Source organism: Ursus arctos, unplaced genomic scaffold (genome assembly GCF_023065955.2).
Source record: "Ursus arctos isolate Adak ecotype North America unplaced genomic scaffold, UrsArc2.0 scaffold_17, whole genome shotgun sequence".
In the NCBI taxonomy this organism is placed as follows: Eukaryota; Metazoa; Chordata; class Mammalia; order Carnivora; family Ursidae; genus Ursus; species Ursus arctos.
The window spans coordinates 34046771-34071952 of NW_026622841.1; the positions used below are offsets into that span (position 1 = coordinate 34046771).

The window sequence follows — 25182 nt, forward strand, 5'->3', positions numbered from 1 at the left end:
TGTGGGATGTGGGTCTCTGGGGAGAGAGGAAATCAAGCTGAATGCCGGGCTCCGTTCCACACCCCGGAGGTCACCCTCTCCATTTGCCTTTTGCCTCTCGCCCACCTTGAGCACTCCCAAGGTCAGCGATGAATGAAGGGTCAGTGGCTCTATCCCTTCCCAGGATTGGGGCCAGCTGACTGGCCAGCCTCTATCCCTCCCACAGTGTGAACGGCTGCCAGGGCTCAGAGAGCTTGAGGGATTAACTCACGGGGGCCAGCATTCCCATCACATTTGCTAAGGACTCCTTCACCGCAGCCCTCAGGTTAAATATTGCTAACTGCCTGTGGTTGAACCTATCTTATTGATGTTGGGTGAAGCCCAATGCCCGGCCAGAAGACTGGCTTAAGTGGCCGAGATCATGAAAAAGACACCCTCTGCCGAGAGCTGGACCATGGCCTGCCAGGACTGTGTGAGATTGTTTTTCTGCTTTTAAAAAGAAAATCACATTTTCCAAACATTGATCCTGTAATATGGGACTCCTGGCTATTGGTCTTTTCAAAATAGCCTGTCTTGGATGCTGAGGTTGGAATTTCTTGGTTGGTGTGCTTCTTCTTCTTCTTCTTCTTCTTTTTTTTTTTTTTTTTGTTCTTTAAGTGAATTAGGGGCTGTTAGGAAGGAGCCAGGAAAGAGAGGTGAGATTAATTCACCTCACCTCACCTGGCAGGTCCTGAGTGCCCAAGCACAATCAAAGTAGAGCTGGCGGCCCTCCCTTCTGATTCTCAGCAGCTCAGCCACTCTGGCGAAGCCCCATCCAGGGACTTGTTCAAGGATGGACAGGACAGGCCCAGCCCCATGAGCTGTGGTCTAGTAGGGAGACAGAGTTTCCGCAGATGAGAACAGCAGAAAACTCTATTCAGCCAAGCCCTTGTGGTTATGTTTTAGACACTTGGATGCAGAAGAACTTATTGGAAGGAGAATCGGGGAGTGCTGGGAAGCTGGGGAGGGCTGCAGAGGTGGTAGGAGCTGGTAGAGGACCCCACCCCACTCCACCCCTGCAAGCAAGGAGGGCATCTCAGGTGGGAGAGGAGTCAGAGCAAAGGCCCAGAGGCAACATTGGTATGTGCTGGGGAGAAGTGTCGTTCAGTGTGACCAAGAAGAGGGACAAAGGGACTCTACAGTCCCCTGCCTTGAGGCTGTGATCTCTCCTTGCGAGGGAGAAAGGAGTCAAGAGAGGCTGCTCCCCCAGGGCACAAGGACATTGTGGGGTAGAGAGCAGTCTCTGTGGATATGCCAGGGACGGTTTCAGGGAGGGAGCTGGGGGCTTCAGAAGCATACCAAGGAGGGATTCCCCCACATTTCCACCTACATGGGGATGGGGATCCTATTGGGGAAAATGCTCCCGCCTTAATTTAGCTGGTCCAACCAGCACGTAAAGCTCCAGCAAAGGGAATTCTATGCAACTCAACGAGCATCCACTGAGCTTCCTCTGTGGGCCCGAGACACACACAAGACCTGGCAAACGCTGGGGGCTGCTGAGGGGCTCCGGTCCTGCACCATGTCATTCCCACACACCGAGGAGCTCAGCGCACCAGGCCTGGGGTCAGCAGCATGGCTGAGGTCAGCCAGCCAAGCGCTGCAGTGGCAACAAGACAGGAGAAGAGGGAGAGGCAGTGGCAGGCCGGCAGCGGACGTGGGAACACGGAGGACAGAAGTGGTCTGAGACAGGAATATGGTTTCCCTCCCACACCCGTTGAGATGGCCCTGCTTTCTCAGAGGCCTTGCCTGTGGCCCAGCTCCCACATTTCAGTGACGGGCTGGGTCAGGCCAAGGGGGCCCCTGAGAGCCCCTTCCCCTGTGGCACTCAGTAAGCTAGCAGTCCCTTCCCACTGAGTCATGCCCGGCTTCTCGGTAGGTGCTCCCTGTTCTGAGAAAATTCAAAACAGGAAGATCTAAACTCCCCAACCACGTTAATTAGAAGGGAACACGGTTCAGTGTCTGTGCTCTAGCGCTTATCCTGGCATCCGTGTGAATAACAAATGCCCCACGTGCACTTCAAATCCAGCCTGCTGCTCAGATAGAGCCCTCTGTGGGGAGCCCATGGCCTGACTTTGACACTGGAGGGGGCATTAGGCATAGAGGGAGCTCAGGTGCCTGTGGCCCAGAGAAGCCCCAAGAGCCCAGCTGACTCCCCCTGGGTCCTTGCAAGAAGAGAATGAGGTCATCCCGGAGCGCTTTGTCCCAAATGTAAGCCATGGGGTGGGGTTGTGGAGGGAGGACATTTCCCATGAGGGACGTCAGGGTCCAGATGCTGCCCAGGGCTGCTGGAAGGGACAACAGGAACTGAGCCCCAGACAGCCATCAGGGGGCCTCAGGTCTCTGCGAGCCACTCAGCCTCATCTAGTTGCCAGATGCTGACAACATCCCTGTGGCCTACTCCCGAGGTAAGAGAAGGCGGAGCTCATGGGAGCAATAGCACCGTGGCCAGTGAAGGCCTCCATGAAGACAGGAACAAAGGGAGCACTGTGTCCGTCATGGGGACCAGCAGGAGCTTTTGGCCTAGAGATGGGGCACAGAGCAGCCCCTTGGCTGTGGGAACAAAGCCGGCACATGGGTCAGTGGAGCAGGTGGTCCTTCGCCTGTGGGCTGAGCCTCAGAAAGGCTGAGACCTTCCCCGGGCCAGGCTCCACCACCAAGAGCTCTTCGCTGAGAGAGGGGAAAGGCCATCAGTATGTCATGTCCAGTCTCTGTCCTTTTTCACAGTGCCATAAAGATGCTGCAGCCAACACCAGACATGTCATTCTCCAGTGCTGAGAGTGTAAACAAGGGCCGCTGGCAGGAGAGACACTTGGCAAAGGCCTGCCCTCCACTCCTTTCATCCTCTGAGGTCCAGAGCCAATGAGGTCCCTGGGTCTGAGGTTCCTGGGCCCTGCCCTGGGCCAGGCAGGCAGAGAAAGAGAAGGCCGGTCCCAATCCCTGGGGGGTTCCTAGTCTAAGTCTGGGGACATCCCTGTCCCCTAGTTCTGTGCCCATCTCTGTCTTGCGGCCACAAAGGACAGGAGAGCTGAGAGAAGTAAGAGACACACTTAGGGTCACAGCAAGCCAGGGTAACTCTCCCATGTCATGCAACCATTATCTCTGAGAAGCACTTCAACAGGCCACCATGCTCTCCTCTGGAGTTTCCTGTTTAAAGACCATTGGTGCAGGAGGGCAGTGCTGAGCCCCAGAACAGGATGAGGGCCTAGGGTAGAGTTTCAGCACTGGAGAGCTCTGAAGAGGGGGCAGGCCCACAGCCCTAATGCATTGGCTAAGGGCTCCATCCATCTCCCCTGCCTGCCTCCTCCAAGGAAGACTGATGGCTCCTGCCGCTGTCCGGGGCCTGAGCCGAAGGGCAGACGGCCCAGACCCTCTTCACACACCCTGCTCTTTCTGCAGCCAGCCATCCCTCCCCAGCATTTCAGATCACTGTCACCCAGGTGGGGGCAGAGTGAAGCTTATCCACCACTGCATTCAGTGATGTCTGTCCCTGGGAGGAGAAGAGGACCCTGGAGTTGGCAGTTCCTATAGTAGCAGATTTCCATGTGGGCAAAACACACACAAATGCAAGGTAGACAAATATGTGTGTTCGAACGGCCAAGCGAGAGGGGCCATCCATAAGGGCTTTAAGAGAGGCTGGGGTTGGTGTGGTTAGGGAAATCTTTGCATCACTCCTGGAAGGACATGTGGGCTCCAAAGGAGAGCGGCATGGCAGAGGCAGCAGGGGAAAAGATGCTCAGGCTTGGGTTTACCCCATGGAGGTGGAGCTGTAAGAGGAAGTCAGAGTCCTGTACATGGCTGGGCTCACTGTCCGTCTCCTATGGAAAGAGGAGAACCACAGGAGCTGTTGGAATACCAGCAGGGAGGATTCCTCTGGGCATGGGGGAGAAAGGAGTAAGCTCCATGTAGAAAGGACCCGGGGCAGGGGGGGACCAGAACTACCAGGACAGGCAGGAGGATCACCCAATGGCTGGGTCCTAGAAAAGAGAAGCAAAGAGAGGCAAAGACTGTGTCCTAGTCGCCTGGTTTCTTACTCCTGCCTGTCACCAGGCTCTGCTGAACCCTAAGGGCCCATTCTCAAGTTACTCAGGGATTAGATGAGCAGACAAGGCTCACCCTTGGGGCAGCAATCAGAGGAAGGTGAGACTGTGGGGGTCCAGATAGGTGCCTTGGGCTTCACAGACCCAGAGACCCGAAGAGGTGGGTCTTGAAGGAGGGGCAGACCTGGGGCAGGCACAGAGGTGGGAAGACATTCCCAGACGAAGAGCATGTACGTGAGGAACAGCTCTGCAGCTGGTCTCCTGCGTGCATAGGAAGGGAGGAAGGGGACATTTGCTCCAGAAAGCACTGGAGAGGTCACCTTGCTCACCTAGACCATGGGGGACAGGAACTGGATTGGGGCGGGGAGGAGGGGGCGGATTTGGCTTCAGAACACCCGTGGCCCTCTTTATGGGAGGCTGGCGGATGTTCTCTCTCTCGCTCCCTCTCTCTATCCACCCCCAGAGATTCTGCCTTAATTTCTCTGCAGCAGGGCCTATATTTGTTTTTTAGATTCTCCAGGTGATTTTCAGGTACAGCCTCCATGAGAACCACTGAAAGTTGGTCCTCTGAGGATGGCATTTCAGGAACTAGGCAGGTCTACGGTGGAGATTTGGGGGCGGGAGGGTGTCTTCCTGGCCAGACCAAGAAGATCGCACTGAACGGGGAGCCCCTCCCTGACCCATTGGTCCGGCTGGTTGGTGCATTTGCTTCCCCCTTCCATCCCCCACCCCGTTCCCAGTCCCTAGTTTCCTCTTACTTCCTCCAGGCTGGCCAAGTGCAGGCCCTGAAGGATCTGATGTTTTATTAAAGTCCAGATCTCCCTATTCTAGGGCCACCTTCCTCTGGCTAATTCTGTAATTCAATTAGTGGGAAGCCAAGGCCTGGCTGGGTGGGAGGAGGGAGCACGTTGGGAGCCTTCCCTTCCGTGATGATTACACCCCAGGCTTCAGCCCTGCTTGGAGTTGGGCAGGAAATTGTACTTCCTTCACTTCACAATGACAAGGGCCTTTTATCCCCGCACACGGGGGCTTTGTAAATTACTGCCATCTCGCGCAATTAATTCTGCCGGGCTGTGTTTTTCCCCCATGTGGGACAGGGCACCCGCCCACCTTCTTGGGAACCAGTGGTGCCCCCTCGTCACATCATCCGCAGGCTGCCCGGCTGGAGGGGTGTGTCTGCCACCCCCACCTGCACCTCAGCCCGCAATGCCCTCCTGACACCACCAGCTCTGCCTGCCTCCCCATGGCTCCGCAGGGCTCCCCAGGGCTCCTGGCTCCTGATTAACCTCTCCTGACCACACCCTTCTCTTCCCTTCCTTTCCTTCCCTGCTGCAGGGCTTCCCGCTCTCACTTCAGTGCCAGGCGGCTCCCCTTCTCGCATCCCCATGGCTCTGTTGGTCTCCCAGCCCTCACATGCCTGAGTGAGAAGCTCAATCCATTTAGAAGCCCTTGTCTCCGCCCTCACAGAGTGGACAGTCTCTTCAGAGACACAAGCCAAGGAACAAATGGGAAGGACAAGTAAATGTGAAAGATGAGTGGGAAGAGGTGAAATGTCAGCATGAGGGCGAGTGAGGGCAGGCCTTGTTCGGGCGGGGCACATGGTAGAAGTGAGAGCCTCGGAAGAGAGGCAGGAGGCTACGGGCCAGCAGAGTGGGCATGGGGGCCGACTTGTGCAGGCAACCCAGGCCACAGCTGAGGCTGGTGGCACTGTCATGGGAATTTCCGCAAAGTATAACATCTCTCTGCCCCCACTCTCACCTCCCATGATTTCCAAAATCCATCCCTGCTCTCTGGGCTGAAGCTCTGTTCTGCTCAGGTCCATGATTCGGGAGAGAGGGGAGACTCAGGGGAGGGGCTGGTGCTGGGGGACCCTCCCTCCAAGACAGTGGGACAGGAAAAATGAGAGCTGAGCTGAGCGGCGAAGTCATAGCGCCAGAGAGAGTCGCTTCTACACTTCCCACCTCAGAGCCTGCCTCAGCATCACGGGTCACTTGGCTGAAGGGGAGAACTGGAGAGCAGAGATGGGGAGGCTCTGGGTTCCATCAGTCATGGATTCTATCCCACAAACATCGGGAACTCAGGGCCACGGGACCAATATGCCATTCACAGCTTGCTGGGTGGGAGGAATCGACTTCAATTCCTGAGCTCAGAGGAAGCTTTGAGACGGGGACATAACTGGACCCTCACGTGATAATTCCCCGCATGAAGAATTTGTCAGGAAGCTGATTCCTGATGATCTTGTCCCCTCAAAACGGGCTGTGGGTCTGGCTCACCCATTCGCACCCCCTCCCTTTTCATCCTATCCTCTTTAGGCAAAGTTTTTTTTTTTCCTTTAAAATTAATTGTGCAAGTGATGCATGAATACATTCTGGTGTCTAACGGTGTCGACCAAACCCAAAACAGTTAACATTATGGGAGACATGCCCCACCTTCCCACATACTCCCTGTTTTCAGCTTCTAGACTTTGTGCCATGGCGTAAATACAGATTCGGGTGCACATGGACTAATGGCCTATGTCTTCACTGCGTGTACCCGGCATATGCTGTTTCGTGACTTTGCTCTTCGCATCTGACTGTGGCTTCCCATGCTGGTACATTTAAGACCATTTCATCATTTAACTGCTGTAGCGTATTCCACAGTTGAAACATAAAACCACCCCCGCACTGAGAGACCTTTCGGTGGTTTTCAGTTGTTCTGCTTTTCCAAACAGCCACAATGGGCTCCTGTTCTCTCTGTGAGCCCAAGGAAGAGCCCCCTTGTAGGGCCGGGCTGGGGAGGAGATCCTGGGCCACTGGCCCCATCCCTGGGGAGAGGGCCTCCCTTCTCAGACCTTCTCAAGGTGCAGAGCCTGATCTAAGCTTCCTCTCCCAGGCCGTATTGGCTCAGTAAGCAGCTGCTCCCCAAGAGAATCCCATTTCCTCAGACTGCGAATTCCCAAGAGGGCTCACCAGGTGTGTCTCTGGGGACAGGTCAGCTCAGCACGTCACAGAGAGTGAGCAGGGCGGCTTTGGTGACCGCTGAGCTGAGGCCCCTGACACACCCTCACAGCTGGAGCAGCAATGAGCACCGGAAGTCAAAACTAGTGTTTCTGAGTGGGGTTCTGTGTGCCCCCCTTCCCTACACATGAGAGGCCAGCAAGTGCCAGTGGCTGAGGCTTGGGCACTCTCTCCTCCCCTGGTCTCCCTGAGTCCCACCTGAGCCTCCACCTCAGGCCCGCCACGTTCTGCAGGACCCTGCGAGGGCACACTCTCCTCTCAAGCCACCCCCTCCATGCCAAGCTGCTATTCCCCCAGGGCGCTGCCCTCCGCAAGGGAGCAGATGTGGTCCCTTCATGCACACTGGAGTCCACGGTTGATAGCTGCTTATCGGTATCTTCTTTCTTTCTTTCTTTCTTTCTTTCTTTCTTTCTTTCTTTCTTTCGACCCGTAGTGAGACGTAGTGAGCCGTGGCATGGGACTGGCTGAAGAGAGCGCTTGAGAAGGGCCCGGTGGGTCTGCCCCAACCGGTGCCTCTGTAAGGCTGGTCCCTCCAGGCAGATGTGCAGAGGGACAGAAGGAGGGACTCTGCCTTCTGACCTGACCAGGAGAGTTTGTGGTTATGCAGCGCTCTGCAATTAGAGAGCTCTGCAGAGATTGTTAGTACTCATTGGCTAGTAGGTCTCCCCACAAACTTTTGAAGGGGATGGCTCTCCCCTTTTATAGATGAGGACACATGCCCCTCACCTATTGGCCCTGTACAAGTTGCTGGGGCAGGCTTCAGTGCTCTTGACAAATCCGCTTTGAGATCCCGCCCCTGTTGTGGGCATGGAGAACCAAGCAGGAATGGGACAGAAGCAGGTCCTGGACCTCCCTCGGAGGGTGGGGAAACTGCCAATCAAGGAACCAACATGTAATGTTAATAGCTCAGTGGGGTGCCAAAGAGAAGAGTAAACAGAACAAGGGGTCAGAGAGGAGGTGTGTGTTGGGGGAGAGGAGCTGTGTGAAAGGAGGTCAGAAAGGGCATCACTAGGAGGTCACATGGGGGCAGAAACCTGTGGGGAGCGAAGGAGCCAGCGTGCAGAGAGTGGGGCTAATCAGTGCACGAGCCCCAAGGCAGAGTGTGTCTCGCAGAGCTGAGAAATAGGAAGGAGGCAAGGGGGTAGGCAAGAGGAAGGACTGAAGGAGCTGAGGTCAAGGGGTGGAGATGGCACGAACGGTCACATGGGGTCTGGGGGTTCCCTCAAAGATTCTGGTTCACAGTGGCTGTGAGCTCTCAAAAACAGTGGCAGAAATTCCTGGAAGCTGGAAAAAGCAACAGATTCTTTCTTTTTCCAGGGATCTTTTCCTCTTCGTTATCCAGGGCCAAAACAATGTGGTCATTTTCTCCCCTTCTTTCTCCTCCTCCCCTTCCTGGCCTTCCTCTCACCTCCTCCTACTTCTCCTTTCTTCTCTGACTCCTCCCTGTTCCCTCCTCCACCTGCCACCTTCCTCCTCCTCCTGTTCCTCCTTCTCCTCCCTCTCTACACCTGCCCCTGACCTTGTCCCTAGCTGGCTTGCCTGCCTGCAGCAAGACAGCGGCTGCCTCCCAGTTGCAGGCAGGCACAGGCAGAGGACAAGGCCAGGAAAGGGACAGGAGGAAAGAGGCCCCCAGAGAGGCAGCCAGCAGCAGGAGGGAGGGCGTCATGGGGGCCTCTGACCGCTATTCATTTCAGTCCCCTGGTGTCTCCATCAATAACCGTCTGCCACGACTAGGAGGGAGGAGCGAGGAGGGGGGAGAAGGTGGGCTGATCTGGAGTCTGGATGGGGAGGGATGGGATGGAGTGGAGGAGAGGCTTCTTGGCCCTCACAGGTCCTCCCAGCCTGGGGCAAGAGTTGGAGGTGGGGGAGGCACAGAGCCTACAGGTTGCTGAGAGTTTCTGCCTCCCAGGTGTCTCTCCCTGCTTCCTTCCTCCTATCTTTCTGTCCCCCTCACACATACATTCTCTTCCATCTCCTCTCCGAAGGGGAAGGGAGGCAGGACCAATTCCTATACTGGAAGAGAAGGAAGGGTTGCCCCCCCCCCCCCGGCACTGGGTGGTGGAGGACAAAGGGACTGTGGGGGATGCTGGGAGCACTCTGTTCTTCCGGGAGCAAGAAGCCAGAGAAAGCCCGGTAACAAGGGTTGGTGTAGGCACCGCCAGCCTGCAGCCCTCACAGGAAGAGGGCCTGGGCCACAGAGCCTGGCACAGAGTGGGCACTTGGAAAGTAGTTAACAAATGGCCATGAGAATGGGTGGCCAAAAAGTGAGGTTGGCTTGGGATGGACTAGAGCAGTCAAGAAGGGCTGCCTGGAGTCAGTGGAACTTGATCAGATTCTTGAAAGATGGGTGGGATTGGAAGATTGGAAAATGGGGCGAGAAGGCATACCAGGTGAGAAGACCCTGAGAACAAAGGAAGAGGGGCAGTGGAGGGAAAGAAGCCTGGGGAAAAAAGGGAGGGGGCCAGCCTGCAGGGTTCCCCTGGAGACTCAAGCCTTCTGTTGGCCAAAGCTGGCTTTTTGACATACCCTATGGCCTGGGTCTTCCAGGCTCAGCCCTATCTGCAGGCAGAGGAAGAAGCCCCTGACAATGGGCAGTTTGCAGGAATTGCCAGAGACTCTCCCACTAGCAAGCATGCTCTTTGCTTTGTCACCATGCCTGAAGGGCCAGCATTAAGAGTCACCCCTTGAGTTAGGTACATTGCTCTGTAAAATCCAGATTCCCTGGTAAGGCATGGTCAGAGTCACTTAAGGGGAAAGGTACACTGGAGTGACCCTGGAGCCCACTGGGTCAGCCCTTTCAGTGCACACATGAGGAGACTGAGGCCGCAGAGGAGACAGGATTTGCCAGGGTTGCCCAGGGAATTAGAGGCAGAGCAAGAGTGGGCCTCAGGTCCAGTGTTGAGCATTGGTGGGCTGGATATGCCCAAGAAGCCTTCTGACTGAGGGGTGTGGAGATATCACTGCACATGGGATGGCAGGGGACACATGGACAGCCCCATTCACTTTATTAGTACATACAGGCCTGGGGTCCTCCCTACAGATGGAGACTTATTCGGCAGGGGCAGGTCTGGAGTGTCCTTCCATCATCCCTGATGGAGCAGCCGGCAGCACTCCTAAGGGGCCAGAACGAGTTCATGGTCCAATGTGACTAGAGGGGCTGAGGGTGAGGGCTGGAAGCTGCCCCTTCCGGGAGGTATTGGGGCTGGAGCTGAGACAGAACAACACCCAGGGGGGAGGAAGGGAGGGAAGGAGGGAGGGAGAAGGCCGAGGCACCAGGGCACAGGGACAGGAAGGGACCCGCGGGGAGAGGGGGCGTGGTGGTGGTGGTGGGGGAAGATGCAGGAGGGGGGGAAGACTTCGGCGAGTGAGCAAAATAGAAAAGCAACGCGAGGGACAAAAAGCAGACAGACAGGAAAACGGAGAGGCAAGAAAGCTCCAGTGGAGTGCACAGGAGAGACAGAGAGGTGGGGAGAGGGACCCAGAGCGGGGAGGGGCCGAGACTGGAGGGCGGGCGAGAGGGCGCGTCGGCGGCCCAGGGGCGCCCCACTGACCCTTCTTGGCGCTTGCTTCCTTCCCCAGGCTGCGCTTTCCTCACCTACTGCGAGCGTGAGTCAGCGCTGAAGGCCCAGAGCGCGCTGCACGAGCAGAAGACTCTGCCCGGGGTAAGTGGCGCCCGCCGAGGCGCGAGCGACGGACGCGCCGACAGGGGGCGACTTCGGGAGGCTGGGCTGCGACGCGGCCGGCGGGGGGGATCGCGGGCCCGGGCGCGCGCCTGCCTCGGCTCGGGAGGTCGCGCGCCGCCCCCCGCGCCCCCTGAAGCCGGGAGGCGCGGGGCCGGGACGAGGGGGTGTGGGCGCCTGGCTCCGAGCTCGTCCCGCGGCCTCCGCGTTCCGCCGTCCAAGCCCGACGGAATCCCGTGCGGGGGGCGAACTCGGCCACGGCCGCAGAGCTCGGGCGCGGCTCCTCCCCTGGCCTTCCGGACGCCTCCGATCGGGTCCCTGCTCCGCGAACTGCCCGCGCGGGCAGCCGGGGCGGGGACGCAGGGTGTTCTGCGTCCCCGGCGCCCGGAGCTGCCTCCGCCGGCCCCACGGGGCCCCAGGTAGCGAGGCTGCCAGATCGCCCGCCGATCGACGTCGGACACTGACTGTTCCTGGGGCGGGGGCGGGGGCGGGGGCGGGGGCCGGGGCGGGAGGGGGCGCCTCCTCGCCCAAGCTCGGCGCCGCAAGTGAGATCACCGCGGTTTATTTAAGGAGCCAGTCCTCGTCTTTGATAAACTATCGCGCCTCAGCCCTGGTTTATAGCTTCTGCGCGGGGGAGAAGAGAATTATTTATGGCCCCCCTAACTGGGTGTGATATCAGCCATGGCTATTATCGAGGCTAGTTCATCACCATAAAATAAGAAGTGTTCCTCGGGTCAAGGGTCTGCGCGGTCTCTCCTGTGGGTTCAGAGAGATGGGGGGGGGGGTAGATATACGGCTCACCGAGTATCTAAAGATAAATGGAAAGATGTGAGTGTTTGTGGGCATTATTTAAAGAATTTACAAATATACTGTGGTTAAGCTTATACAACGGACACTGCAGGGGAGCACGTGTATTCGGTATGTATGCTCACCGGTGTTTACACATGCATGTTTACATTCCTACCGAGCAAACCCGTATGTAAACACACGTTTCCATTTCTGCCCCACAGCGGGAAAGGTTAACCAGGTAGACAGAAAATGCAACCCTGGGTCGGGGCAGCTTTCCTTTGCATCAGAGATCCCTCTTTACCCGTTTAGGGGAGGGGTGGGCCTTCCTTCCATTAAGACAGCCTTTGTATTGTATTTTGGTACTTGTGATTGCAAAGCACGGGGCTGAGTCATCTTAATAACATACCCGCGGATGCAAATGTATGGAAATCGTGAGCCGCACAGGTTTTGTGTGGAGCCCAGCTCTGGCACGGTGGCCATTCCCCAGTTGGTTTTTTAGTGGCGCGGCTACACGCACATATATTATAGTAATTACTTTCTGGGTGCCCTCTGTAAGATGGCAGAAATATGCTCCACATCGCCCCATGTTATGTGTGAGGCATAAAGCCATATTGTAAGATAATCAAAGGCTTCTGAGAAAGGTTTGTGCTGATTAATAAAGTGTTTATGGTACTTTGTTTTGGGGGAGATTGTGATAGATATTCTAGAGCCACCCAAATGGAATAGAAAATACCACATTGTTTTGGGAGGCCCTTCATCAGTCTGAAAGAGATTGCCGGCGAGTTTCGTGACAGCTAAAAGCTGGGAATTAGATGGGGAAACAGAAAGAGAAGGTGGGAGGGAGAGGCTCAGGATTTTGAAGGGGGAGAGGCTGGGGCCTGGGAGAATTTTAGTAGCAAGTATGGATTGTTCAGGATCTAACATTAACTTGTGGTTGTTTATTTTACATATAATAGAATAGCTAAATGATGGAGTGTATTAGTTCTTTAATAATTTATAGAAATACTTTGATGTTGCAGTAATTACATTAAAGGTCACATATCAAAGGTAATTTGGTTGAGCAGCTGTGATGGTTTCTCAGAAGCAATCAATACCACTGTCCGTGGTGCTGATTTCACCAAGGGGCCTGCCAGATTAAAGCAGGCTTATTACCAGGCAGAAAGGCCCAGGGGAAATCAGGAGCACATTGGAGCGACGCGCCAGCCCCCCTTCCACCGATAATTAACACTGTTCCCCATAATCTGTGCTAATCCTTCATACTGGGAGATCCAGTGGCATTTTTCTGAAATCACAAAGACAAGTTGGGCAAGTTTGGGAGAAAGGACAAAAAGAAACGTGAATATATGTTGAGAGATGGGAGGGGTGAGAAGAAGCCAATGGTGGGGCTAAAACACAGCCTGGAGTCCCCTTGCAGTGCCTGGAATGCCTGTCTTTTCTTCAAAGGCCTCACAGGGAGACTCGTGGCCTCAAAGACCTCATCACAATTCTCAGGGAAGGCACAGCCTACAGGGGGTAGGGACAGAGAGAAAAGACAAGATTGAAGCTCAAACTTCCCAGGGCACATTGTCCCCACACAAACTCACATGGAAACAAATGAAAAACAAAATGACCAAATAAAATTATGCTTTAAAGTGGATTCCAGAAAGCAGAACTGGTGTTATTATCGTTGGTTTGTTCTCTCCTTTGAGATCGGAGAAAGCGTGAAGCTAGCTAATGCAGGGACAGGACCAAGCAAAATGCTGTCACCCAACCAAATAGTGGGTATTTCCACCAGCTGAGACTGTGCTCCTGGCCACCTGTTTGGTTGGGGGAGGCAGAGAGAGACCTCTTCTTGTTTGGGGTGACCACATTAGGTGCCCCAGTGAGTGCACTCTGTGTCTGACTAAGGAGAAAGCAATTGAAAAAAGCACCTAGAAAACTGGTAACCTCAGCAATTTAGGCACTTTTCCAGACTTCAAAATCCATTAAAATCAATCCATTAAAACCAGCCCTCCACTTTCTCACTGAAAAGAAAAAGAGGGGAGAAAATAGTGCAGGCAACCCATTTTGTTTCCCAGCAAGTTCCAGAGCTAGCCTGTCGGCAGCAAGGAAAACAGTATCATTGTTGATGCACACACACGCACACTACCATCACCAAAAACAACAACAAAACAGCAGAGGCAGAACTAGAGATGCCCCACAATATGGGTTCTCATTTGGCGACTGAGAAGAGAGATGGCATTTCTCTTGGGGTAAGTGGAAACTCAGAAACCATTCCACAGCTGTTTTTACAAGTCAGTGGTCAGTATCCCCTGGTACCAGCCTAACCAGAGTCCCTGGGATGGCTGATGGAATCATCCTTGGACCAGTGTCACAAATGGATTGTTTTTGAGTTTGGCACGACTTGGTTAGAATGAGATTGCTAAACCACAAAAGCTCATCAGGGTCCTTTTGAGCAGTATCTTCTGCCAGGATCTAGTCAGAGTGATTCCACTTTTCTAAACTCTCCATCTCTATGTCTTCCTCACACTCTTGATCTCTCTTTCCTGGCCCCCTGCCCCTCTTCAGCCCACCCTCTTCTATATCCAACATTTGTTCCCCTATTTGTAGGGGACAGTCAACATGGAACAGTTTCTCAATCCATCTACATGCATTTCCTGAGTGTGTGCTGGGCACAGTGCTAACCTTGGCAGATACGGTGTTTAGAAAAACTCATCCCTACCCCTCTTGGAGGTTTCCATCAAGTTAGAAACAGAAGCCACACACATGCACAAAAATATCAACACTACAAGACAGCAGGTTATTATAAAATGGGTAGGGTGGACAGTTGCTCTATTATAACAACTAATATTTATTAAGCACTTACTATCCGATGGGCACGAAGCAAGCATGTTACCTCCATTACCTCATTTTATCTTCACAACTACCCTATGAGGAAGTTATTAGGATCATCCCCCACACATGGAGAGATCTAGTCTTAGATTAAGCAATTTGTCCAAAGTCACACAATTAACAAATGGCCAAGCCAGGACCAGCACCAGGATACCCATCTCTCTTTTTCAGCACTACCAGTTGCTTTCGGGGGACCCAGACGATTGTGGGGTATAGGAGTTGCTCAAGGGTTTTGTTCAGGATATAGGCAGACTGGGAATAGAGAGTTGGGAGGAAGACAGGTATGTGAGATGAGCGCACTGGTCCGAGAATCAGCTGGGACACAAGGCATGCATGACAGGTCAGGAGCTGTGAGCTGGGCCGGAGAGGTCCACTTGGAGAGTTCCCTGGGGCCTGAGTGTGCACGGGAGGCCTCTTGGAAGAATTCTGTTCCTTAAAATAAGTCCCTGCTACTTAGTCCCAGCCCCCATGTCTTTGGGACTTAGCAGGCAATTGTCTTCCAGAAGACCCCATCTGCTTCCAAAGTTAGAAATGTAGGGCCTCTGGGGAGAGACTCGATTAGGAAAACCAAGCAACATAGCCAATAGTGGCCAGCACTTTGCTCCTCTGACAGCAGAAAGGGCTTCTCACCAGGGCCGCTAAGGGGGAAGAGCTAGATTCAGTTAGCAGGAGGCCTGTGGAAGCAGCCAGAAGAGGGAGCAGACAGAGAAGAGGGGAGGAGAGGGAGCTGGCAGGGGGAGGAGGGGGTGGGGAGAGTGGGAGCTGTATCTGCTTGGTAAACATTAAAGTTCCAATTCACTAGTTAAAGATTGGCTTTTGTGCCCTCACTCTGGCAACCTGAGAATACAAAGCAAACCAACACACTCCTCTCTGTCTGTCTCCCACCCCCAGCCCTGGGTTCAGCCCAGCAGACATGCAGCATCACCGCTATCACACCTCCAGACGCAGGTCCCTGCAACTGAGGACCAGTCATTTCTATGGAAATTCAGTGTGACCTTCTTTGAGTATACCAGGAAAGATGTTAAAATGGAAAATTAAAAAACAAAACAAAACAATCCTAATTGGATTTCTAGCCCGCCCCCCACTCCCCGCAGGCTTCGGATGCTTCCTCTGTCTTTGTCCCTCTTTCCTTTGCCCAAGTCCCATCTTGTCTTCCATTCTTTCTCTTTCTCCCTTTTCTCTCTATGCCTGTTTCCTCCTCTGTTCTCTCCCTTTTGGTCATTTTTCTCTTCCTCTTTTCCCCTTTCGTTGTCCATCCTTTCTTCATTTATCCTTCTCACTTGCCTCTTCTGGCTCTCCCTTCTCCTCCTCTCTCCTTCATGCCCTCCCTTGTTCTCCCTCTGTCCACCCTACCTCCACCTTGACACCGTCAGAGACTCTAGTGGGACCTGCACCAGCTTTCCTGGGCTTCCCTGATGAGGCCCATCTCCCTCCTGACAACCGTGCTATGGAAGTATCCATCCAATTTTATGTACAACTGTAAAGATGAATGATAAGTAGAAAGGATGCAGGCAAGAACAAGATGAATAAATTATAAAGGGCAAATGATGACAAGCCAGGGGTCCCCAGAGACAGTGATATGATAACAGAAACTAAAGACGAATTTATGATGGATGTAGTTAGCATGTACAGAGGCTGTTAATTCTTCAGGGTAGTTTTACAACTTCTCGTGATTGGTGCAATCAAAGCGTTTCATTTTAGAGATATGATGTATTTTCACTTGTCTGTCCTCTGGGCCCATTGTTGGCGTTTGTCTCTATGCGGTGAGCCTGGGTCCTGTCAGCACGTGCGTCTTCTACCCCAGCACCTGTCACCTTCGTGTGTCTCTGCTTCTGGTGGTGGGGTCACAAGCCAGATCCCTGCACACCTCCAGCTCTCTGGTCCTGCTGTCCTTCTTCTTACTGAGTACGTTAGCTTGGGACCTCTGTGACAAAGTACCACAAACTGGGGAGCTTACACAACAGGAATTTATTGTCTTACGGTTCTGGGGCTAGAAGTCCAAGATCAGGGTGTTGGCAAGGTTGATTCCTACTGAGGGCTGTGAAGCAGAATCTGTTCCAGGCCTCTCTCCTCATTTCTGGGAGCCTTAGACTAATTCCCTGGCTCGTAGATAGTGTCACGTCACCTTCCCTGTATGCGCCTCTGTGTCCAAATTTCCCCCTTTGATAAGGACACCAGTCATATGACCTCATCTTAAACTCGATTATCTCTACAAAGACCCTATTTCAAATAAGGTCGCATTCATGGGTACTGGGTGGGGGTTAGGACTTCAACATCTTTTGGGAGGAACACAGTTCAATCCATAACACTGAGAAATGGGCAACCCTATGACTCTTGCATGGCAGGGAGGAGAAGCCTTCAACAGTGTTTGAGGCATGGCGGGGGGGCGGGGGTGTCCCACCAGTCCTCACTCTGCATCTTGCCTTGGCCTCAATTTTTGCTTTCTCTCTTGGGGAAATGAATGACAGATCTTCCTTCTTTCCCCGTATTTCCTAAAAAGAACTATTCATCTGTCTTTTTAGGGTACTGGCTCTTAACTGACAGCAATTTTGCCCCTCAGACATTTGACTTTGTCTGGAGACTCCACTGGCATCTAGTAGGTAGGGGCCAGGAAGCTACTAAACACCCTACAATGCACAGGACAGCCCCACAGCAGAGAATTATCTGGCCCCAAGTGTCAATAGGGCCAAGGGACCACAAGGAACCCTAGGCTCTGTGTTAGGGTCAAGGGTGTGTGGAAAACACAATGAGGCTTTGAGACAGGGCTTTCCTCTCTCTCTCTCTTCCTTTAAGATTTACGTATTTACTTGAGAGAAAGAGAGAGAGAGGAGGGGGACGGGCAGAGGGAGAGAGAGAGAAAGAGAATCTCAGACAGACTCCCCGCTGAGCCCAAAGAGCAGCTCCATCACACGACCCTGAGATCAAGATCTGAGCCAAAATCAAGATTTGTGTGCTTAACTAACAGAGCCACCCAGATGCCCCAAGCTTTCCTCTCTCTTGTTCACTGGTTCTCCTCACTTCAGGGACAAGCCCAAGGGTCCTTAGAGTGTCAGAGGTGGGAGAGTTTGTTAAGGGGCACGCTCCCCAGTGGTGAAAGCATAGAGGGAGTGATGGGCAGCAGAGGAGGGCAAGGCTCACCTCTAGGCATTACAGATCATTTCTGGCTGGCTGTTCACACACACTCATGTATCTGCCGGCCACACTTGGCTCTACAGCTGACAGTTTCACCAGTGATCTGTGGTCATGGAATCTGTGATCTGAGTGGAAGGAGTTGCAGGTTTCCTTGTGACAGAGTGGGGACCAGAAACCAGGCATCCGCAGCCCACCCACGTGTGGGGTTTCTCCAGCTCCTCCCTCTGCAGGATCCCCGTCCTGCCAGAAAGCGGATCTGGCAGCCTCTCAGACAGTGCCACAGATAGGAGGGCTGGGGCTGCGAGTACTTCGTGCAGAAGGGAACACCAGAGTTCCCAGAGGGAAGTCAGAAACGCCTTAAATCCAGAGAGCAAGTGCCAGAGAGGCACCCTCTGTTCTTGCCTCTCCTCTTTCACACCAGGCCTTGGCCCCCGTCCACCTCCCTTGCTTCTATCTAGAGACTCTTCACTCCTCTTCCCACAGAGACATCTCAAAATCCTCCCGCTCAGGCCTTTGCCTCCCCTAGACTGCCCACACTGGCCTAGGTGGGGCGGTGTCCCCATGTTTCCTGCAAGTGACTCTTAACTCCTATAGGGAGTCATTACTGAATGGTGGGCTGCCATGTCCCAGCGAAGACGGGCAACCCTGGGTGATGATGGCAGAAAGCAGTGTGATTCCTTAATTCTTCAATTATTCATGAAAATACTTGTTGTAAAGAGAAAAGGGCTGAAATTCAGGGGGATGAAATCTCTCAGGGCCCCAGTTTATTATGATTCAAATGTGTTTTGATCAAAGGCATTTGCAGTGTTCTCAACTAGACCACCAGGGGGCACCAGGCAAGTGGCTTCCTCCCCCGGCGGCTGAGTGGGCGCAAAGCAAGTGAGTCTGGTGTGCCCAAGGCTGTGTTCAGCCCAGAAAAGGCAACGTGATGCCAAACGCTCCACTCCAGCCACTTATCGCACTTCCAGCCTGTAGTGATGACACCAACCAGCTGGACGACTTGGGACAAGCCACCTGACCTTTCTGGACCTCTTTCTTAATTCTATAATGAAAATCCTATGTGTGAGATCTTTATATGCTGTGATTATAAATAATCCAAGTATTATGAATGATGAAACAATGATGTGAGTGTGATTGACCGCAGGGTCCATTGCTACAGTAAAATCTGGTTATTCATATGTGAAATAGTCACAGGACAATAAAAATATAAAATGGTCAAATGTGCAATTTAGACCATACATCTGTCACATTTCAGAAGAGCAAGCTGGGACGCCTGGGTGACTCAGTGTGTTAAGTGTTTGCCTTTGGCTTGGGTCATGATCTCGGGGTCCTGGGATGGAACCCTGCGTCGGGCTCGCTGTTCAGCGGGGAATGTGCTTCTCCCTCTCCCTCTGCCCCTCCTCCTGCTCATGCTCTCTCTCTCTCTCAAATAAATAAATAAAGTCTTAAAAAAACAAAAAAAAAGAGCAAGCTGACTGTGATCTAGAAAGACCAGAAAGGGCTCCACGGAGGGGACACAGAATCCAGATGTGTAAGGGAGGGGAGATGAAGGGTAGTAAGGAGGGAAGACTTTGGGAAGCCAGGAGTCTGAATTTTCCTTCCGAGTTAGGGATGAGAAGGGGGAGAATGTGGTTGGAGAACGGAGCAGGCCTTCCTTGCACCGCTGTTCTTCAGAACCTCCAGCCGGTACAGCCCGCAGGCCCCAGTCACAGGCAGATGAGTCCCTCTGACATCCTTCTCACTCTGGGCATGGCTTCAGACCCCAGCAACCCCCAGTTTCCCTCCTCCCTGGAAAAGCCCTCCTCCTGCTGCTCACCCCCCACAGTCCTCCCCAGGCTTCAAGACTTAGCATTACGCTCCCCCCCTCTTCTTCTAGCAAGCTCTCCCAGGCTGCTCTATGCCACATTGCTCTCCCCTGTGTCTGAGCAGGGTCAACAGCACTGGAGTCGAAACCCTGACTAAAGTGTGTATCTGGGACCAGTGTGTCAGCATTATCAGTGTGCTTGTTAGAAATGCAGTCTTGAGCCCCACCCCAGACTGAGTCATGTCACTCAGACTGTACCCCACTGCATTTTAACAAGATCTCTAGAAGATTCATGTGCACAAAAATGTGATGGCCACTGGCCTAACTTCAGGCTCTGAAAGTTAGTGCCTTATTTTGAATGCTCCCAGAAACAGACTCTAGACAAACATTTGAGTGCAAGTGGTTTTTTTAGATAGTGACCCCAGGAAACATGATTGGAAAGTGAGGAAGTATGACAGGAGGGAAAGAAATCAATAAAGGGTGTGTTATCAGGCAGACTAGCTTCCCCTGTGAGTGGCCCTTAGTCCCACTGGGAACCCTAGACCCGATGTGGATCACACTCAGGGTCATCCACCCAAGGGGTGAAGGAACTGGGGTATTTATACACCAATTCCCACCAGTCTTTGGCTGGGAATGTGTGCAGGGATCTTTAATTCCCCAGCTCTCCTTGGCTGGCCACATGGGTGGGCAGAGTGGGCGCCACGGTCCAAGAAACCCCTCAGATGGCAGGTGCAGGTACTGGCCGTTGGAAGTGAGGCCACGGTCACTGCAGTGAGGAGAGCAAGGGGCTATGGGCAGGACATGGCCTGCATTTGTGGCAGATCCGCTCCGGCTCCTGATTCCATACTCCCAAATAGGAGGGAAGATGACAGAAGCCTGTCTCTCCAGCCATGATGACAACTACCATTCACTGAGTGCTCACCGTGTGCCAGACACATCACAAGGATGATCTCACTTATTGGTCGAGACAGCATTGCACAGGTGCTCTCACGTAAGTGTTGCTAGCACTCTCTTATGGAAGAGGACACCGAGGTAAACAGGCTTCCTTGGGGTTGTGTGGCCAGGGAGAGGTCTGACTCCAAGGCCCGTGCTCCAGCCACTGAATCTTGTGTGGATTCCACACCAATCTTAGGGAAAACTAGAGCCTCACAAGGGCGGGAGTGGTGCTGTCCTCCTCAGTCCCTATCACCTAAGGCCAAGATTGGGCTGTTCCCACAGGAGATTCCGGCATCGGTGCTAGAGCCTCAGGGGGCCATGTGAGGCAGGGCAGTGAGTGGCCCTATAGGTGTCACCACATAGGAGATCTGCCTTTAGATTGGAAAGCATTGCTTTTATGTGGAAAGCAGTATCCGATTCCATTTCAGCTCTGCCTGGATCCTTACAGTATGCCCTTAGGAAACCACTTAATCTCTCTGAACCTCAGTTGCAGTGACTATCCTGTCAGTTAGAAATACATTTGACTTTAGTGGCTTCAACAAATGCAGCTTGAGTTTTTTGCAGACCACAGAGTCTGAGGTTTGGCAGCATAACAATGTCAGAGTCTCTTCTCTCATGGTTATAAAATGACTGCCACAGCTCCATGCATCACATCCACAATCAAGCAAAGTAAGTCCCGCTGCGTCTGTCGCTTTTATCAAAAATGCAAAAGGTTTCCCAAAGGCTCCTCCCCAGTGTATGTCTCATTGGCCAGAACTGGGTCCCCTAGCTGCAAGGCAGGCTGGGAAAGGGGATTTCATATATGCCATGAAAAAAACCCTGTACTTTGGTTCGTGAAGTAGAAGAGGGGAGGGATAATGGGTAGGAGCCAGCAGAGTCTGCCACACCCTCTCACAGAGATGGGTGCAGGTACAGAAGAGGAAGCTGGGCCAGGGTAGCAGCCCCACCCGCACACATGCAGGGTTTGCTTGTGTGAGGAGGCTGAGTCAGAAAGAGGAGTTTCGCAGTGTGTTCCAGAGATGTTTCTTCAACATGGCACTGCTAACTCAGCACGTTTATTCAACTACTGACATGGTTTCTAATTCCATGGGATTCGTAGTGGGGGATAAAGATTTCAGCCCCTTATTTTTATCATCTGTGGCTTCCTTGAACTTGTATCTTTCTGCGCCTCCAGATGTGGCTTAAATATTAAAGAATCAAATGCCAATGTGCCTACAGACAGCGTCCCCCACCACAGGCATTCCTTGACCTCCCCCCCCCCCCATACATCCCTTTGTCTGTTGCGGCAGTGGGTACCGTCTGAAAGTGGCCCAGCCGGTTTTCAGGGCGAGCAACAACAGTGACAACTTTATTTTTCGAAAACTGAAGCACAGACTTCTGGCCTGTTGTAGGGGGGTGTGGGGTGAGGCCGTGGGCTCAGTGCAAAGCCTGCCTGAGAAATGAGAACCTACCCTCGTGATTAGCTTCAGCCCCACTGGACTGAGCTGGGAAGGAAAAGGTCAGTGATGGCTCTAGGGCTGGCCTGCGCTTCCCCTGTGGCCTCTGGCAGCAGCTCGAGGAGGGCCCACCAGGCCTCCCCGACCCCCGGTGGTAGGAACTGTCCCAAAAGGTAGTGAGCTTCTGGCCGCAGAAGTGTTCAAGCAGAGTCTGAGCGGCCTCGGGGTGGAGGAGGGCAATGCAGACAGTTCCTACGTGGGATCAAATCACTCCTAGGTGAGCCAAGGGCACGATTTTCTCCCTGTTTTACTTGTTCTCCATCATACAAGGCCCCACAGCTGCTGTCAGTCTGAAGCCCTAGCCAAACCCCACCGTCCTGCCTGAACTGTGTAACCTTGGGCAATTCATTTCCCTTCTCTGTGCTTCAGCTCAACCCTGGGATGCCAGTAGTGCCTTTATCCTCGGGCTGCTTCTGCATAGCATGGGTGCTGCCTGCAAAGCCCCGAGCACCCTGCGTCCGCATAGGAAATGTGTGGTGATCGCTCCACGGCTGTGGCTATCCTTGCGGGCACTCTTCCCTCCAGAGCGGCGAGTCTCTCTGCTTGGCCCCTTCTGATCAGTCTCCACCCCCGTCTGCCCTGGTCTGGTGGACCACTGACCCATGATGCACTGCCCCAAGCACCCCAGCTGCATAGCTTAGCACCAGGCTGGCCACATGGGGAGACTGACAAACCCCAATGAACGGAAGCCAAGTGTGAGAGTAGCAGGAACATCCCTGGAGGTTGTTGGTCCGCTCCCTGCCAAGGCCCGGCTGTACTTGAAGAGGGGGATTTGGGATCACTACTTCGTGCCCCCAGGAGAGGGGTGGGTGCAGTTTGTCCAAACGATTCACATACTTCTCCGCACGTGAGACTTCCATAGTTCCCTCACCACTCCCCGTTCACAGAGCCCCACCCCGAAAAAGGGCAGCACCCCTGGAAGCTGCGTAGGGGGAGCCCAGAAGACTGAAAACCCTAACCAGTAAGAGCAGAAGCAGATTCATGTCCTGGCACCCACGTGGTTTTGCGCGGTCCAGGAGGCCCTTCAAGGCAGGGCGACCCAGGGATCTGAAATGAATATGCATTTGGCTTCTCCCAGCAGCCCTGACAGCTGGCATCCGACAGCTGGGACTGCTCAGGGCCTGAGAGGAGGTTTTTAATTCAATTCGTAAGTGTTTCCTGAGCACCCACCAGGAGCATGGCCCTGTGCTAGGCGCTGCTTGGCAGGTGGAAGTGAGGAGAGGCCGAGGACCCTGCTGCCCCTTGGGGCTTTCCCTCCTGCAGAGGAGAAAAGATGTACATGCCAAGCAATTAGAGGACAATGGATTGTGAGTTTGGACTGAAATTTAGAGCTCCGAGTAGTCTGGGAGCTCTGCAAGGCGGTGTTTACTGAGTGCCTTCCATGAGCCCACGCTGTGCCCTGGGGCACTGCCTTGGGAGGGTGGGCAGGATTGGGGCCCCTGGAGATGGGCTGCAGACAGCATTCCGTTGGGGCGAGAGCACACACAGCAGAGGAAGGGAGGGAGCAAGGTTGTGCCAAGACTGGAGCTCAGGGTCCCCAGAAAGAGGGGGTGCCAAAAGACAGAGAAGGCTTGGGGCCCGAGTGGGGAAGGCTGGATGGTCCCACTGAGCAATTTGGTTTCTTTTCTTTGGGTACCTGGGAGCCATTAAAGCTTCCTGAGTAGGAGAGAGACAGCTTTACCGTGATAGGCAGCTGGTCTGGAGGGACAAGGCCTGAGCCTGTCCAGTGAGAGGCCGGAAGTGGGAGAGTGGCTTCAGGAATGGAGCCTGGGAGAGGGGAGAGCCTTCCAGAGCCTCCCTTTGCTGAGCAGCCTCAGTAGGCAGAGCCAGCACACCTGGGCACGAGCTGGCAGGAGGCTACTCACTGGGTGCTGGGAAGGCCTGCTGGAGGGGGGTGTCGGGGAAACGTGGCTCCCTCTAGGACCCTGAAGTTGGTGCGGGGACCTCGGCATTTTGTCCCCACTCCACCACTGTTTGGAGGACGGATTGGTTTGGAGGAGAGTTCTGGAGAGCTTCCTAAACCACCTAACTGCACCTCAAAGTTTCTGAGATATTCAGATTTGTAACAAATGCAAAAAAAGAGGTTCAGCATCTTATGCACACACGCGCACACACACACACATGCACACACACGCACAGGCGTGAAGTCAAGGAGCGGCCTGGGAATCCATATGTTACAAATGCTCCCCGGGGCTTTTCAGTGCTCCTCCAGCCCCTGGAACCCTGGGCGCCCCCTCTCGCTGTCCAGCACTGTCAGGAAACTTTGATTCCCACTCTCCGGCTAGCAGAGTTGCATCCATGCCCTTCTGTTTTCCTCCCAGGGCCAGAGAAGTCAGATATTAGAGTGGTGGCTTAGCATCAGTGCTCCACGCCCCCTGCTGCAAGGGAGACACAGAAGCCTGCAAGGGAGACACAGAAGCCTAGAGAGGCCACATAGCCCGTGAAGGTTTGTGGACATGGGGCACCGCGGAGATGCCACACGTGGGTCCTTTCTCACTTGCAACCCAGCCTTCATCTCCAAGAGGCCCCGTGGCTGAGAAATCTGGTAAATCCACTGACTTCAGAAGAGCTGGAGAGGACACCCATTTCCATTAGCATCCATATTATGGGGTGTGCTCTGTGCAGTTTTATTACTTTTGAGTAGACAATCCAACAGTGCTTCCAAGTGAATGTCCTGCCAAGCCTGCTGTAATGAACAGATACAAAGCATGTGTAATTAGCACAGTGATGGTGCGACAGTGAGCACCAGTAAGCCACTTGCAGACGCTGCCGTTCTCGTAGGTAGATGACATATTCCCGCAGACAACATTGTTGCCTGCACTATTTATTTGCTGATCAACATTTTTTGCACCATACATTTTGCAAAGACGGACTTCTCTTTCTCATCCGACTTCGAATGTTCAAAATTTTCAAAGACTGCAGCCATCACCTTAAGTAGTGAACATCTCGAAGGTGGAAGGAACTTGGGGTGGGGTCTTAGCCCCTCCAGAAAGCCTCCCCAGATGGAGTGAACCCCCATTCTCTAGCACCACCCCAGGGTTTCACTGGAGATTGTGCTGCATTACGAGGTGGAAGAGGAGGGTGGGTGGCAGTGACGTCCCTCGTGCCTCTCAGACCTCACGAGCTTGGCGTTGTTCCGTGCGCTTCAGCTAGCGCCCTGCCTGAGGGCTCCTCGAACACTTCCAAGCCTGGTGAGATCATGGGGCAAGAGCCCAGCCTGTCCCACCTCAGTCGGGGGACGCAAACCGACTCTCTGGCGGCTGCGGGAGCCCTGCCCGGCTCCTGCTCACAGGTTCTGGGAAGACAGTGTGTGCCGTCTTCCTCTATTCTTATTAAATGATTTATCTGGGGGAACTTAATATTTTCTTTTAGGATAAACTGAGCTAATACGATGTGCTTGTTTTAATTTGTGAGGTTAACTGA

At 53.6% G+C, this 25182-nt stretch overlaps 1 protein-coding gene across 50 annotated transcripts in view; it reads left to right on the forward strand.

Moving 5' to 3' along the window:
* The window catches only part of CELF4 (CUGBP Elav-like family member 4), a 290944-nt gene that overhangs the window by 65337 nt on the left and 200425 nt on the right, over positions 1 to 25182 (forward strand). For all 50 annotated transcript variants that reach the window (XM_044383191.3, XM_044383144.3, XM_044383146.3 and 47 more), the window contains exon 2: positions 10631 to 10713. In XM_044383191.3, coding sequence (XP_044239126.1) covers positions 10631 to 10713 — 83 coding nt within the window. The remainder of the gene's footprint in view (positions 1 to 10630; positions 10714 to 25182) is intronic.